Here is an 18,258-nt window from a genome sequence, read left to right as displayed (position 1 = left end):
CAACGAAAATAATAAAAAACTCACATTCCTTTTTGCTTCTAATTGAAAGTCAAACAACAATGTAACAAGAAAAAAACAAAGTATCACACACACACACACACACACACACGCACGCACACGCACACACACACATTTGCAAACACTAAATCTGTGGGAGTCTCTTCTTTTATTTTCATTTATTTCACACACTTTAAATGATCATGTAAAATAAATAATTACTAAAGGAAAGTCACTAGCAGAAAAATATACTGAATGTTTTGATGTTGTGGTTCTTTTTACGTTTGATACAAAATAATTAAAAATTAACTTGATTTATTGTTCGGTTATATCATTAGTAGCACAAGACAAACTGTATTTATATTTTAGCTCTATAACTAAAGGACTCTGTCTGTCTGCAGGGTTTTAATTTCCAGGCTGATCTGTGCACAGTATGATGGGTTTCTTTTTTTAAGCGTCTTGAGTGAAAGATTTCTGCCAGTAAACAGAAACTACAACAACTTTTGCAGGCTTTTAATGAAGGTCTTGGCCTTGGCAACAGCAAACATGTATAGGAAAAGCACCCTGAAAAGAGAGAAAAAAGATTTACTGGTAAAAATGAATTGTGTGGAAGAGGCAGAATGATGTGCAGAAGATTTTTCTTTTAGTTAAGCAAGGTCAATGTATAAACTTGAAACGGTAAAAAAAAAAAAGTAGACGGCATAATTGGAAAGCAGTTCTTATTACAAAAGAATCAAGGATACCTTTAATAAAAGTGAAGTCTGACGTACTTTCAAATACAGTTTGTTGTTGTCGTAGACAACCCTCAGCTCTCCCATTTAGTCGAACAACACTGGTAAAAATGTCGCCCGAACTGGTCCGCACTGTCAATCGTCAAATCGCATGTATAGGTGTGATCCACTGCTCCAAATGTTCCCAACGCTAGTCGTGCTATTCACAAATGAAAAGAAATTATTCAAGGTTTGATGTGTGCTGTAATTACGGTAGGATCTTTTTTAAGCCTGCACAAGGAGCCTCGTGAGGCAGTTGTAGTTACTTTGGTGATTTAACCAGAAAATGCCAGGCAGAGATTTCAATCACCGAGCTCCAGACATGTGAAGCCAGGTCAGATTTGGGAAGTCCAAGGAGCTTACAGGAAAACCGCAGGAGTCTTAAAGTGAAGTTTACTTAAAAAAATAACATTTTAAATGCAGTAGATAACTCAACTATGGTGCCGGTTTGTCCAAATCCAGATTAGTGAGCCACCAATGATTTTCTTGTATGAAACATGAGCAGAGGATAGAATAGATAAAGCATTTGAAGCCTCTAAAATAAAAGTAAAAGTAAAGCAAAAACATAATAGCAGTTTAACTGAGTACTAATTGTCCTTGAACTGCCTTATTTTTGTATTTGTGGAGTCATCTGTCCAAAGATGCTTCCATGTTCAAATCTGTGTTTGTTTCACACAGGAAAATCATCGGTGGCGCACCACCTCCAACCTCCATTATGTGTATCAATAATTCATAATTACAGGCTTCTGTGAAGAAAACAGCCCAATCCAAACAGAGCAATGATTTAACCCATCATTAGATAAACTTCTATGATGTTTCAGAGACTGGAGTTGTTTCCACGTGTCTTTTTTGGCGTTAGCCTCCTTTGGACTTATGCAAAATACTGACGTCACTGCAAATAAGCTGAAAAAATGAAGAGGGCCACTGTATTTTTCTGACTGTCTGTCCATATTTTTGATTGAAATGGAGCTAAATGTGTTTTTTAAATATTTGTATTGCACTTATAAACATATTCTGTTTTAATATAGCCAGCAACATATGAATAATTTCCTCAAAATGTTTTTAAGTTACCAAAAACACACGTAATAATTATTTGACAGGTAATGCGCCTGTACATATTGACTTCACAGCAAAGAATAATGTGATAATAAACTTTTGCCAATGACAGTTTTAAAGTTTCTTTTTACTGCTTTTTTTTGGGTCAAAGTCTTGCATTTCCCTCTGAATTCGACTACGTTGTTGCAGATAAACATTTCTCAAGACGTTTATCTCTGCAGCCGACATCTCCTCCCCTACATTATCTGTTTCCCCTTCATGTTTGCTCTCTCCAGTTCCTCCTCCTTTTCCCTCCTCCCCACCATGCCGACATTGTTATGGGTGTCATAATTTACCTCCTTATGCAAACATGACCCTGTCCTCGATATGCTGTGAGGCAAAAATATTCATACTGTATTTATTGAGCGACCAACAAACAATGAGATCGGGGCAACATAAATTATATTTCCGCGCTCCGTGCATCGCGGTCTACCCGGCATGCATTAATGCATACGTGTCTTTGCTGTGTTTCCGGTGCAGGCCATACATACACAACAGGTGCACCGTCTGCGAATGGATCAGCGAGGACAGGCCAAGTTACCGCGAGATTACCGGAGTGAAGGAGCGCGTTGGTGAGCCGAGGCTCACAAACTGAACGCAGAGAAATCCTCGGGGTTTTGCTGAGGAGGGGAGTGATGCACTGGGTGTATTTGGTAGCACTTGTAGTCTCATGGATTTGACCTTGGTGAGCCTCTCCGTGCTTTCCGCCCTCCTACATGTCGCCCTCCCCCCCTCCTCCCTCACCCCTTCGGTCCCACTCAACCTTGGCTAATTAGCTCACATCCCAGTGGCACATGCTCACCACAACATATCCACAACAAGGACAGCACAACTCCAGAGTCCCACATCCGTGCTGCTCCTCTCATTTTTTAATTGTTATTTTGTTTACTGTTAATGGCGCTTTACATCTTGCGCTGCATTGTTCTGGAATAAATCTAGTCATTTTCTCTGAATTTCACTGCTGCGTTGCCGCAATATTGTGCTCGTATCTGAACCGCTTCGTGTCGCCGCCATTGCGTTCGCTACAAATCGGAGCAGCGCGGTGAGAAGCGGGTCATGCACAACGACGAGGAGGAGTCGTCCCTCTGACAAAGAGAGAGTTTTCAAGTTCAAGTTTAAGCGCTTTCACCTACGTTTAAATTTACCGAGAGAAAAAAATCCACTTTCGGAGTGATGTGAATAGAACTTAATAATCGTGTTAATTTAGGTTTTGGGGGCAGGGCCACACCTCATTTTAGCTTATGCAACATACTAAAATGAGCAAAAATGCTCATACTACCGTACGAGTACAGCTCAGGAAAACATGCTTCTGACTCCCCGCAGGTTATTGACTACACTGAAGCTTTCTTAAGCATGATTGCTAATTTTTACCATCGGAACGCTTTATTAAAAATCCGACGGCCACACTTTGGCATGCCCCTTTAAAATTTCTGCAGGAATTTTCTAGTTATACTCTGATCTCCTGTTGAGTGCTGTTTGTTGTGCTCTTTCTCTACCGTTCATTTTTCATGTTATCCCTCATCCCTACATCCTCAGTCATTCTCATCCCTACCTTTCCCCGTGTCCACTTCCTTTCAAGTGAAAAAAAAAACAACAACAAAAAACATGCAAACAATAACTGTGACCAATGCAGCAAGTATCTTCAGGCTTTGTGCAGATGGAGTAAGTAAAGTCAGCTGTCTGGATTTGTTCAGATTCAGCTGTTTTTGGGTGAAAACGTTTCTCAGTAAGAGCTCTGCAGGCCGAATCCACTTTCATAAATTTCTGTTGTCATGTTTCAGTGTATTACGAGTCTCAGGATTTCTTTAAGGTCTGTATTTAAAACATCACTTTTGATTTTGACACGAGTAAGAAAACAACATGGCTTTCTGCATGCTTTCTTTGTTAAAAATATCACAGTTAATGCACTATGAGTAACTTGAATAATTTGGGTTATGCTCTCTTAATATCCTGCTTGAATTGTAGATTTAACAATCAAATTACTTAGATCACAGCGAAAGCTGTCAGGTGAAGATTCAGAGGAGTTTTTATTTCTTGGAAATGAAATAAACTCAAATGTGTAACAAATAGGACAGCTATAGGTATGAAACATGGTTAAAACAAAACATACCTTGGCTAACTATTCGATTTGAATGAAATACTGAAGTCAAATGGAAACACAAGAAAAAGTGAATTTCTACTTTATATATTTGCAGGAATAAAAAAGAGAGGAGTTTTGCTGAGGGTTTTTCCAGTGGCAGCTGGTTGCCAGGAGGCCTGCAGCATCTCAACACTCCCATGCCTGAGCTCAGCCTGACGGAGCGGTTTCCAGGGCACCGTGCCCCAGAGGCATGTCACTGTGACTCAGCTCTCCTTGTATCCACCTAAACTGGAATTTACTTTATCATCTGTCCTAAGAAGGAGACAATCACTTGTTGCAAGATGAAAAGTATGCACTGTTCAGGTGTCAGACTCCTTATTTTTTCCTACATGCTATAATAAATTCCTCTTGTTGGTAAAACTCTTGCTAAGAATCTAATTAACTTGCATTTGTGATTACCTGTTTATTTTCATTAACTACTCTGGGACCTGAGTGAGTTGTTATTCTGCACAGAACTTTGCAATGGTTTTGTCTGTGAGGAGCGCTTATATAAAGAATACAATTTACTTATTTTCTTATTTCAAATTGAAGCACTAGCTTTAATCTAAAGTAAAAGCTCTTTTTCTTTGCACCAACAGCACAGGAAGAGAGTCCTTGATAACCAGAAGCTCCTGAAGGTGTGAGCTAAAAGGACTTATTGTGAGTGTTTAGTTTGAAAGTTTCTTGGTTTTGCAGACGGAATAATAATAATAATAATAATGAGGACGATGATAATAATTATCGCAGTTGCCAAGAAATCAGATGTGAAACGCCCTCCAGATTCCAAGGAAAGAATATCTCATTTATGAAGTTTACAAAATGCTGTGTCCTTGGCTTATTTTAGCTTATTGTCCTTGCTCAGTTTTGTTTTGGATGATTAAAGGGAAGTGGAGGTGATAATGGTGAGAGTTTTGTTGTATAACACAAATGTAAGCCTCAAGCTGACAAAATAAAATAAAACTGTGGAGTGTCAAATTGTAAATGTCTTCATTTACAAAGCAGTATCGAGCTTGACTGGTTTAATGAATATTTTTTAGAAGTAAGCATTTAAATGCAAAGATAAAAAATATGTAAACATATATTGTTAAGGAATTTCTTAATTTCAAACCAAAATAATCGAACAAACAAGAATCTAGCTCATGGCAGACCACTTTCAGATTTACTTTTGTGCCTTTTTTTGAGATCATCAAACAGAATTTAATATCAGACAAAGAAAACCCGAGTAAATACAAAAATCTATTTTGATGGAAAAAAAAGATTATTTCATTTTTTGGGTGGAGAAAAAGGATTCCAAACCACCCTTGCTCTTTGTGGAAAAAGTTATCAAAGAAAAGTGAAAAACCTCTTTTCTTTTATTCAGTTTCAGTCACTCACAGCCAGACCTAGTTTACCACCAGGCGTCTAGAATCAAGACATCACTTAAATTGACTTTCTCTGACAAACACAAAGCAGCATTGACGATTTCAAACACAACACATTCCTCGATCTAAAGAAATCAAAGAGCAGACGAGAAACAAAGTCATTGACCTCAGTCTATCTGAGCCTTCTCTGCGACTCCAGTGAAAGCCTTTATGCACAATGGAGAAAACATGGAACAATGGCAAAACTGGCTGGTTTAATCCAAGAGTCCAGGAACTTATCAAAGAAAAATGAACAAAAGTCAAACATTTTGAATAGTGTGTCTCCCGTTACGTTTGTTGTAAAGCTAACCCAGAATTTCAGAAAAGCTCCATCATTCTGACGGTGAAACACAGAACTGGAAGAAAACTAGGTGAAATTGACGGAAAAAGTCCACCGCTATAAAAAAGAAAAAAAGACATAAAACAAAATGACGTGCAAATTAAATTTATACCACAAAGAAGAGTCAAAATTCCTCTATAGCAGTGGTCCCCAAACTACGGCCCGTGGGCCGGATCCGGCCCGCCTCCACATTTGGTGCGGCCCCTTGAACAATACCAGAGAGCATTTAGATTTTTTTTCATATACCATATTTCCCGGACTATAAGCCTCTTCTTTTTTCCTGAGCTTTGAACCATGTGGCTTATATGTGGATTTTTCTTCAACCACCAGGGGGCTCTTTAGTAGGAAGTGAATCATTGGAAGTCAAAATTGGAAATAAAAGAAGAAAGCGCCCATTAAAACGGAATTAGGTTTTAATAGGGAATTGAAATTTGGGAATGTTGTTGATCAGTTAAATACCAGTATTTTTTTTAAATAATACTGGGATCATTATGAGAATTTGAGGCACAAATATTAGGATCCAATAGATGGCAGTAGTGCAACAATAATGGATGAAATCTAAAGAAGAAGAAAGGGCCCATCAGTTACTGTTCGGAAACTACCGTAATCAGTTCAGTTAAATCTAAACTTGGCAACTTTTTCTTTTTCAACCGTAGAAAATGTGATATTCGATTGACCTGTTATGACTCAAATGTTGGGTGTCCGCCCCCCTCTGCTGCTGCTGCATTGTTGTGGGAAACCTGGAGCGGCAGAGATATCTGCGGCTTATAGCCCGGTGCGGCTTATAGTCCAGAAAATACTGTATTTATTTAATAAATAGTGTTATTTCCTGGATTTTTTCTGCGAAGAACCCAGAGAGGGTTATTTGATTGTGCTTTCTGGAAAATAATACATTTTAACATTTAGGCACTCCTGCAATCGTCACACTTTTTCTGTTACAAACTGACTCCGGCCCCCCAGCAGAGAAGGGAAAAGTTATTTGGCCCTCACAGGAAAAAGTTTGGGGACCCCTGCTCTATAGCCTTTCAACATAAACACTTGATGCCAGAAGGGTGGCAGAATCAATTTAGGTGGCAATTAATTTTCACATGGGACCAGGCTGGTTCCTATGTCCATGTCCTCTTGCGGGGATAAAATAATTGAATCTGTGTGTCTGTGTCTAAAATCAAAGTTTGGTTGATGATCTAAAACATTTAAAGTGTGATTAGAAAAAAAGAGCAGAAGCAATCTGTCAGTGGTGTTGCCTTTTTCATTGCGCTCTAAATCCACGTATCCGGACACATTCCTGTCACTCCGGAACAGCAGCCTCCCTTGCATCTGACCTAAAAAGTTAGATATCTGTTATTTTGGTTTTTGTAATCAGGGTGACCTTGCGCGTATATAAACCAACCTTGAGCGGCGTAACGAGAGCAGAGACAAACAGATGCTGAACCGTCCTATCACAGGCGTGTATCGCATGTGCTGTTTACCCACACTCAGTGAGAGGATCACAGCTGAGGTAAACAATGAGCTCCACAGTGTTTGTTCACAGCGGAGCTGCGTGTCATTGAGCTGGTATTCAAACTGTGATTGGCTCACACCTGACACCCAGTGATGAAACTGTGCAGCCAGGATTCAACTATTGGATAAATACTGTCACAAATGATTAAAATGGATTTGGGTTTGGAAAACTGATGTTTTTTGTTTGTTTGTTTGTTTGTTTGTTTTTTCTAAATGTGCTGCCTAAAAGTGAAAAATGTGAGGGTAGAACTAGTCAACCAAAACATGACCAAAGGCAGTCATGTTGGCATGGCGCTGTTAAGGTAGGAAAACCAGAATAAAACAGAGGAAACTTTCGAGATGGCTCATGAAACAGACAGGAGAACCGGCTGGATATAGATGAGAAAAAATAAATAAATAAATGGGAACGCGTAACAGGGATGATGAAAGGAGATATCAGTAGAGGACAAATGAGAACCAATGAACTTATGTTCTGAGGGAGATGTGGGACTGACAATAACCAGAAGAATCAGTCAGAGGTGAATGGAAACAGCTGAGGGAGACTGCAGTGCAGAATTAGGTGGCAGCTAATTGGAGTTGGAAAAACTGAACGATAAACACCGGAGAAGAACAAGAACAGAACCCAAGTGCAAATAAATAATCAAACTGACATGCCACGATCTAAGGAACATAAATAAACAACAAGGAAATGATCAAAACAGGAAACCAAATAAAATGGCACATATTTACATCTTTAGATCAGCCAAGCATAAACGCCTGTCTTAGATCAGGAGTTTAACAAAAGTCACATTTTAATCCAATTACTGTTTTACTGTGATTCTTACACAACCAGAGCTACAGAGGAGTGGCTTACATCAAAACATATTCACATGTTAAAACGGCCCAGTTAAAGTCCAGTTCAGATACGGTGTAAACATCTTCAGACTGACCTTCACAGATGGTCTCCATCTCTGAGCGCAAACTACTTTTTCTCTAGTTTCTGTACAAATCTGGTAGAGACAAACCCAATCAGACTGAATACTTCACACAGAGAAATAAAAATCTGCACGATATTATTTCGTTGGCATCTTCTGAACATGACTTTGCATGTTTATCCCACATCTGGTGACTCAAACGCTGGTAGAGCTAACTCAGCCTTTTTCTGCTACGAACTGATTCATTTTACACCAACGTTACGGCTGATGGCAGCACATTTTATTTTTGTTTGTGCTGCGAGAACTTTGATTTTCATTTAAAAGATGCTGCAGACCACTGGCAAATCAGCTTCGATGAACATGTGAACATATGTATAAAAGATTGTGCTTTTTATGAAAATAAATCGCATTTACCCATTATTTGTGTTAGTGTCACGTCGGTCCGTCCCACATTATTCTCGAATGCCTCCTTTGTTTCCGTCTTTCATGCACTTTCATGCTACATCCTTCCACTGTGTTGCAGGTGATATTTGTATTTATTCTTTTACTTCCTGTGATTTATGAAAGGAGAACGTTCAAAAGCACTTTCCCTCTCATGCATCCTACACATTTTGCGGCGAAGTGAGCTTGTTTTCTGCTGCCCTTCAAGACACACAAACAACGGGCGCGCATACGCATAAACTTTCACTTTGGTGTAAGTTGGTGACATGAGTCCTTGGAAAGTGCAGTATTCAATTTGTAACTATTATGGAGACAAGGACGCAGTCCTTTATGTGAGCAGCCACAGAGAGAAAATGGAGGCAGTCACCATGGCAACCGCCAGAAGAGTGCCCAACAAATCAACAAACAATGCAGTACGAGACTTTTCCAGGGAAGCCATTTAATGTGAAGCCTTGAATCATACAAAGTTGTCCTCCTAAGTTTCTGAGACCCGTCTGTGGGTGTCTGAGCTCCAAGTGTTTTGTAAAAAAAAAAAAAAAAAAAAGACAGAAAAAACTTGAGTTTTTCTCCCCGAATGGGTTTCAAGGCCGAGGAGACTGAATGTGCCAAAGAGCTGCAGTGTTGGGTCACGGCAACCTCGGGGTTTCATTTGCCTGATCAGCCTTCAGAAAGTGCAAAAAAATAAATAAAAAGAGAAAGTGCTCACTGATGCAAAAGCACACAGCACCAGTCATCCACTAAAACCTTCTGCGTGTTTACACCAGCAACTGGCACATTTCTTTTTTTGTATATTTTGTATCAGTTGTACAGTGATAAAAAAGAGAGTTACTGAATAGCTCCCTTTGTCTTTAATCAGCCTGGTTGAGGAGGACGAAGGATAAGGGTTCAGGAGACTGAATTTTTTTTTTCTTCTTGAATATATTTTCATTTTTGCCTTTCTCGTTTAGAACATTTGAACACACACATGCACACACACGCACGCACACACACACACAAAACAAGAACGGGGGGCGGAAAAGCACTTTCATCTACATAACATTTAGCATTCCCTTGCAACGTAATCTCTGTATGTCACTCTCACTTTCCCAGGCCCCCCGTCTGAGTAAATATCCTCCTCGGTTCTGACCTTGCTCTAAATTTCACTGCTAGACACAAAACTGCAGCGCGGCTAATGCCGTCTGACACGGACTGTCTGGGTGCCACTGTAATTGCGGTTGTTTAAGAAGCACTGATGACAGCAGACGAGTGGGTGCTTGTGGGTGTGCATTCAAATACCAGCTGCTTTGTATCTTCGGATCTCATCATATATATTTAAATTAAATAACACACCAGCAACTGGTGGAGTGCCTGAGAAGGAATAACTTTATTTATATATATATATATATATATATAAAAGTAGCAGGAAAAGTATTAGCTTAGTATATTTGCTTATTGGCAGAAGCTAATACTCTGTTTAGGCACCTTTTTGAATTATTTTTGAGATTCTAACATTTTTTGGTGTCTTTCAACATGTCACATTTTAGTGTGGTAAACTTCTCTTACTCTGTCTAACGAAAGTTTTCCAAATGTATAAGTCTGTAAGGACATCTCTTGTCTACCTCTCTTTAAAGTGACCCTACAGACAGGTTCTGGACTCTGACTGGTTCTTTCTAAAAGTCCAATTTCCCTCCAATGAAGCGGCACCTGCAGGATTTCACTTAAACCTGACTCATGTAAGTGTTAAAAGTTTCATCCATCTTGACAAAAATCCCACTTCCACTCTTAAAAAGAAAACCCCACAGCATGAAGCTGCCACCGCCATGTTCTACTGTGAGCATGGTGTTCTTTAAATAAGCTTTTTTTTTGGAATAGTGACACCATTACTGATTTTATCCAGATTTTGTTGAATGTCTTCACTGTAAAATTTTCCTGACTTATATATTTGTACAATGAGATCATTTTTATCCTTTGTAGTCTCTCAGAAAACTACGGCTTTACACAAAAGACGTACATAAGCAAAAAGTAAAAAAATCTCAGAGAGCTGACCTTAATTTCTGATTGATGAGATTCCCAATAAGTGAGGATGACTGACTGATCTAATTGAATCAAAAGGTACAAAGTGTTAAACCATGAGCAATGTAATAAAGATTGAATACTCTGATGCAGAGAGACTGCTGCACCTTTTTGACTTCTGCATTTTTCACAACCACAATTACATATATTTGTAGAATTCTGTAATATTAATGGTGAGAAAAGCTATAAAATAATTTATTATGGCCTCACTTCTTTTATGTCTCAAAAACCTGGCATTTTAACAGGACTCTGTGCGCTTTTGGGATTTATTGTATGTGATGGGGCTGTGAGAGCTTTGGTAAACTGGGCTTCGGACCAGCAGGCACCAGGCCAGATAGAGAGTCTGCCGTGTATCAAAGAAATTTGACCTGTTAATGCTCAAACAAAAAAGGAAAGAGGGGAAAAAAAGAGAAGAGGCATGTTAGATATTTTATTTTTCATTAGAGTCCTCATCCCATAGATTTGCATCAAATAAAATGCATTATGACATCATTTATCAGCGCACCTTTTATTGAAGTGCAGGCCTTCCAAAGGGGATTTCAAACCAACTCAGTTGGGCAAAGTGCATTATGTTCAGAGTGATGAAAACAGAGATTTAAAACTTTAAACATTTTGGACGCCCTCAAGAGTAAAGAGAACAACTTTACAACCTCTGGACCGCTTTCATAAATAAACCGGTGGCCAGAACGACCTGATGATGTTATATTTGAGAACACACTCACAGCGTGGTTAGAGGATTTCCGTCTTGTTTAAATGACTGGTAAGCATAAAAACGGTTTGATGAATTCTTATATTGTCAAAGAAAAAATATATGATCTCGTGTTAAAAACATTTTTCTATTGTTTTGACCAAAACCTTTGGCCTTTGGTTTCATCCTGCGGAGCAACTAAAACTAATATGTGGTTTGTTCCTGTGGTTTCTTGGTCTCTCTGTCTGCAGGTGTAGAACTTCAAGGGTGTTTTCTTCTATTGTCTTTAAGTCTATATCATTCTTCATCTCCTCTATCTTTTCCTCCGTCTTTCCCTTTTAACCTTTTTCCCCACTTCTCCTCGTCTCTTTGTTCTCTTTTTCAATTTCTGTTCTTGCGTCTGCGTCCAGTGCATTTAAAATAAACCTAAGCTAATTTCAGATTAAGTTTTCAGAAAGATAATATGTGGAAACGGCTACATGAACATTTCAGAAATCACAAAAACCAAACGTGCGTTCATGACTCCCTCTGAGAAGCATTGAGATTTTGGCTCGGCAAACGAATGAACTTTTTTTCTTCACTATCTTTCCCACATCTTTACCTGCGCATACTGCTGTAATCACAGGTAAAAGTCTGCTTAACTTTTTTTTTTTTTACTCTTATTTAAGGCACAAATTTACCACCAAACATTTTAACATCTCAGTTGCATTGTTGAAAATGTTTCCTGCAGAATCAAATGGGCTTCGGTTGCACACTGTGTGCTGTGGATATGTGAGAGTTGACATAATACAGACTCCGTCCACGCTGTCTGAAGTAAAGATGGTGGAACGGAACGAAGATTAAAAAAAAAAGTAAATAAATTTAAAAAAAAAAACCTCTTGCACAAATCCGATAAATAAACAGCAAAATAAAAGAAGGAGCCAAGAGCGGAACAAAAGGAGAGACAAAGAGAGACAAAGGGTGACAGAGTGCTGTCTCTTCAGCTCTGTGCTTTTGCAACAAGACATAATGTAATCTCTCCTTGAGACGGAAAGATTTTTATAACCTGTGCAGGCTGGGCCTTGAGCAGGAGAAGAGACTAGCTGAGTGAAGGCTGTTTATCCCACAGTGTCCTTGATATAAACATGTGAAAAATCTCTCCTTTTATTCCCCACCCCACCCCCCTCTCTCTCAGCTAAATCAATACAAAGACATTTGGCCTCTGAACAATGTTACAGTGCTACAGCAAAAGTTTTTCATCTTGTCTGCATTCATAACTGTGTCCTTCAAAGCAACAGAGCAAGAGACACAGAAGTTGTACTTAATGCTCTTTCATGAAAGTAGAAATGTGCTCAATGGCAAAGAAAACCTTCTATGGAGAGCCTTACGTGACAGAACGAGGATGGGTCTGACGTGGCCCGCTCGCCACGGCAAGACAGGACATCTGCTCCAAACTTTAGCGTTCGCTTGCAGATACTTTCGCTGTTCGTGCCTGTTCTCAAACTCCTCCACAAACCCTTCGGTTTCACCTCTTCCTCCTCCTCTCAGACCTGTAATCCCTCTTAGGAGCAATTAAGATAAAACTTTAATTTATCGGCTTCACCCTAACTTGTCTTCCTGCGTCTCCTTCCTCCTTCCTCCAACCCGGCTCCTCTTCATCCTCCTTCGGCGACAGAGGCAAGCGGAGCACTGAGTCATGACATCATAATTCACAAGCTCCAGTTTTCACGGTTAAATCAATATCACCGTGTCCGAGTCAAGGATGGGGGCCGGCCTTCACAGCTCAGCTCTTCCTACTTCTTTCTCATAGAAAATCATATAAATTGTCCCTTAAATAATTATTCCTTCATATCCGACCGTGGTCTACGGGTCTATGTTTTTTTTTTTTTTTTTTTTATTGGTTCCAGTCTGATAAACAGGATTGCACAGAGATGCACCAAATTGAGAACAGTGGATGATTTCCAATCAGCTTTTTATTTCTGTGAAGATTATGAAATGCTATGCTGACTTTTCAATATAAATTCTAATTAATTGTTCAAATATTTTTTTGTAGATCATACCTTTATGAAGCTAAACATTTTACAGCATTGAGTAGCATAATTAGCGTGGCTAAGGAGGGCCCCCATGTATACAGAAAAGGTAGGTTTTTGTCTCTTAGAGAGACAGATGTTAAAAGCTCAAAAAGAAAGAACAGAGCAAGTTTGCTGTGCTCTGCTCAACCTTCTTGTCTGCTAAAGTCAGCTCCAGTTCAGTTCGTCCTTCATCAGTTTGACAAAGCGTCCCTAAGGGGTTTGTCCCTAAGGAGCCAACAAACTGAGGTCCAGTGGCAGGCAGCATGAGAACCAGCTGTGGTCGAGCTCTTCCCTGTCCCAGAACTTTCTATTTTAGTCTGGGCATGAATTGTGTTAAGAAGATGTTAAAGGCCTATTTATACTCAATGTTAAATATAAACACAGAATGCACACATTCTGTGTTTATATTGTGGATATTTCTTGTTTGCAGGTGCATATCCAAACGGAGCAGTACCTCTGGTAATTGAGGGGGGGGCGCTGTGGCGCAGAAAAGCTCATGTCCAAGTACAATCGAAGAAGAAGATGAAGGCGACGACAGGAACCTGTAGCTGTGTTTAACTGCCTCAGAGGCTAGTCAATCTACTGCGGTGCCTACTCTGGTCTTCATGTTTATTCTTTCTGAGAATATTAAGAGATTTTTTTTCCATGGTTGCCATGTTTGCTGTTGTCTGAACTTTCCTCTGCAAAGTTAGAACCGCCTTCCCTACCAACCATGCCAACTAGTAAACAGAAAGCATGACAGCAGTGACGCTCAACAATTTTGGAAACCAGGTGGACATATTTATGTGTGTGACCCTTGACCTCTTCAGATGAGTCTCGTAAATGTGTGCATACATTTGTATTACGATGGTAAACAACAATGAAATGTAAAGAGGGTTGTTGTAACTTTATGCGTACGCTCTATAAAATAAAAATAATGAATGATTTAATCTGAAAGAGAAAAAGTTAATATATACATAAAGATGAGCAAAGTCCCACCAAACCTTTAGGAAATGGGACATACATTTTGTGTCAGTGAGAAAGGAAACAAGTTCCAGTTGCCAAAATAATATTTTTGACTTTAAGCTAATAGTAAGAAAATGCTGTGATTTGTCAGCTAGTGAGATCACAGAACCTCATAAGTACAGCTAAAGAATACAGACTCTCCATAAGGCAGATTTGCCATAATTGCCCCAGTGTCATAATAGAGTAGAAACAATGGGGTAAATATATGGTCCAGAAAAACCTATAAGTTTTTCAAGGTTCAGGTTCCTGTTGCTTTAGTCACAACTTCCACACCGAACAGCGTTATTACATGGCAGAACTTCAGCGTGATAAGTTCACTGACTGGATAAAAGAGTGGATTTTTTTAAAAGTCAATTTGAAAATTATAAACTCCATACCTCTGTTGATTTCTGGTGCTAGTTACTCAAGACTTTTCCCCCATATATCATCTTTCTCAATCTTTCTTTCATCCCCAATTTAATTAAAAAATGAAAGCCAAGCTGTGACTGAAAGGCTGAGACTTTGAGGTCACATTTTTGTGTTTCGCGAACTTTTCTTTCCTTGACCTTTGAGCAGAGAGGTACAATTACATTTGTAAAAAGTAATTAATTAATTAATTTATTTCACACATACACACACTTCCCCCCCCCCATTTCTGACTAGTCTGTATCTGTGAAAGCTGTAGAGAGACAGAGAGAGAGAGACAGAGAGAGAGAGACAGAGAAAGAGAGAGAGAGAGAGAGAGAGAGAGAGAGGGAAAAGAGGAGGTGGGGAGAGAGGAGGTGCATAAGCCGGTGGAGGTGGAAATATGCAGCAACTCTGAGCAATCTCTCAAAGTGCGGGGACAGACGGGAGCTAATACAAACAGGCTGCCCTTCACTCGGGGCTATCAGGGGGTAAGGAAGCAGTTACCTCTGTCACTGACCCCCGGCGCTTCAAAGAGGCAGCTCCGGCCCATGTAGAGGTGGCCAGCGGTCATGGCCACGCTGGAGGGCTGTCGCTGTCGGAGTGCCAGCGCCCGAAACAACAGCAGCAGCATTCTCTACAGCATTCTGAAGAGCGATAGCCTTGTGACCGCCGAGGAGCCACAACAACACCAACAGCAGCATTCCCAACATCAAACCCTGCAGCATCTACTCCTCAAGGGCTCCTCCTCCTCCTCCTCCTCCTCATCCTCCTCCTCTTCCTCTTCCTCCTCCGGGCCGGGCTCGCTGCAGGAGCTCCGGCAGCAGGCGTGCTCCTGCGGATCGACGCGCCGCCGGGGCGTGCTGCGCTCCCCGCAGGTGACGTGCAAAGCCGCGTCGGCGGTGCTGGTGAAGACGCTGCGCTTCGTGAAAAACGTCCCCTGCTTCCGCGAGTTGCCGGAGGACGACCAGCTGATGCTGATCCGGAGCGGCTGGGCCCCGCTGCTGGTGCTCGGGCTTGCGCAGGACCGGGTGGACTTTGAGACGACGGAGACCGTGGAGCCCAGCATGCTGCAGCGCATCCTCACAGGTGTGCCGGACCGGCAGAGCGAGATCCTGGCCGGTCAGAGGGTGGCCGTCGGGGTGTCCGTGGTGGACATCGAGGCGATCAAAGCCTTCCTGAAGAAGTGCTGGAGTGTGGATATCAGCACGAAGGAGTACGCGTATCTCAAGGGAGCTGTGCTCTTTAATCCAGGTAAAAATCGGGAGCTTTTTAATCAGTGTGCATGGAATCAAATCTGCGAAACAGACTAGCTGTAACAGTATATGAAAGCGGATTCGGTCGATCGGAACACTGATGAGATTGACCCGGAGTGGTCTGCGTGTGAAAAACTCAACTTTTCTCTCTTCTTCTTCTCGCAGATCTGGAAGGTCTGCGCTGCCTCCACTACATCCAGGCGCTGCGTCGTGAGGCGCACCAGGCTCTCAACGAGCACGTCCGGCTGATCCACCGCGACGACTCGATGCGCTTTGCCAAGCTGCTCATCGCCCTGTCCATGCTGCGGGCCATCAGCCCGCTGGTGGTCGCACAGCTCTTCTTCAGACCCGTAATCGGGGCGGTGAACATCGAGGAGGTTCTCATGGAGATGTTCTATGGAAAGTAGGTCACAGAGCAAGGATGAATCCAGACTAAAAAGAAAAAAAAAGGATGCTCTCAACTTGTATTGTGTGGTTGGTGAAGCTGATATGGACTGGTAACAATGCATAAAAACTGAAGGACTGTGAGAACTGACCTGTGTCAAGCGCGCGCGCGTGCGTGTGTGTGTGTGTGTGTGTGTGCGTGTGCGTGTGTGTGTGTGTGTGTGTGTGTATGTGCATGTGTGTGCGTGTGTGTGTGTGTGTGTGTGTGTGTATGTGCATGTGAGAACGATAGCAACAGAGAATGTTGATGCGGAGAGATGTCATTACAAAGGAAACTTAAAGCAGCTGCTGGAATTCATAACTTATTTGTTTTTATATATATATATGTATATATATATAAAAAACTATTTTTCTAAAATAATAATAAAAAAAAAAACATTACCACATTACCTTGTGTGTGTGTGACTTTCTGGTCTCTCAAGACTGACACACTTTCAGCTGGAGAAAGTGTGTCAGGAAATCTTATGCAGGAGACAACACAAGATGACAGGTTTGTAGTCGTTAGAAATACGTCATCACACTGAACAATCAGAGTCACAGTGTTTCATGTCAGCTTCAGGTCACAGCAGAGACTGAAAGGCCTGCCACTGTCACATCAGCTGCAGATTAGCAGAGCTGTGGCCTAGAAAACATTTTGGGTGAAATGTCAAGTTGGGCCACCAGAGGGCGAAAGTGCACCACGCGCATTTCGGTTCCCATGCGAGGGATTGGTGAAAATGTTGAAGCACCAGCAGCACTTGTGGAGAAAAAAAAATCTCCTTGGACAGATGAGTCTAGTCTTTAGTTATCCAGATTACAGAGCAAAGAAGATTTTCCTCCTAAAGTAAATAGAGCATTAAAAGAAGGGAACTTCATGCCAACTTTGACGTGTCGGGGAGATGGTTTGGAGATGTTTTAAAGACGTCATCAGTCCATCATACCTCAGAGGATGCTTGAGAAAACTATCAATAACAAAAATGAAGCTGACCCCTGGACCCCGCCACCCCACAAAACAATGATCTAAAACATACCAGTAAGTCCACCATAGATTTACTGAGAATTAAAAAATAAAAGGAAAGTCCTGATTCCCCAGGCTTCCAAAACGAGGTTGAGAAAATCAAGACATCTACATATGAAGGATTTTTTTTATTTTATTTTTGTTAAAGAACTGAATATTTAATGGGTGTTGTACATTTTTCAGACAGTAGGTGTTAGGGAGTATCTAAAGAGAAAATTAGGTATGGAGAAGCTTCAAAATCTTCTCAAAGTTTAAGGACCTTTACACTGTTCAACCTAAAAAAACCCAAAACAATAGCAAATCTAATAAAAGGTATGATTTACTGAAATGAAGCATTAAATGTAAAAAAGAAAATAAAAAATGTACCAATCTTTCTGACTTCATCAGTAGAGTATTATTATCGTTCTGCCTCTCACTGTGAATAAAGTGAGACATCATCAAATCTGTTTAAATGAATATATATATTTTTTCATTTTAGCACATAATAGTTTATTTGGGTTGGATTGAAGTATTACATTGAAGAAAGTGGAAAGAGAAGCACAGACTCCTCAGATCAAACGTCTGAGCAATTCTCGTCTCGCTCCTTCTACTACAGCAACGAAAAGAGAAAGAAGCGAGAAGTAGAGCAAAAAACAGACGGATGTCAGGCTCCTTCTGCGGTCGACACAAAGTTAAAGAAGATTTTCTTTTTTTATCTAGGTCAGAGAACCAACGAACCATAAAATAGCGTCGTCTCTCCAGGTTGACCTCGAGAGAGAAATCATTTCCATCGGTTTCAGCTCAATAGCAGCAATAGTTTGTTGGG

The 18,258-nt window shown here is 40.6% G+C and overlaps 1 protein-coding gene across 1 annotated transcript; it reads left to right on the top strand.

Annotated features, from left to right (window-relative positions):
* The first annotated feature begins 12,338 nt into the window (after positions 1-12,338).
* nr0b1 (nuclear receptor subfamily 0, group B, member 1) lies at positions 12,339-17,744 on the top strand. Its single transcript, XM_008434172.3, has 2 exons — positions 12,339-16,010; positions 16,178-17,744. Exons 1-2 carry the CDS (start codon positions 15,329-15,331, stop codon positions 16,417-16,419), a joined length of 924 nt encoding a protein of 307 aa, XP_008432394.1. The 5' UTR covers positions 12,339-15,328; the 3' UTR covers positions 16,420-17,744.
* Positions 17,745-18,258: the final 514 nt, after the last annotated feature.

Source organism: Poecilia reticulata, chromosome 2 (genome assembly GCF_904066995.2).
Source record: "Poecilia reticulata chromosome 2, P_reticulata-male-v2, whole genome shotgun sequence".
NCBI lineage: Eukaryota > Metazoa > Chordata > Actinopteri > Cyprinodontiformes > Poeciliidae > Poecilia > Poecilia reticulata.
This window is presented reverse-complemented; position numbering and strand designations above follow the sequence as displayed.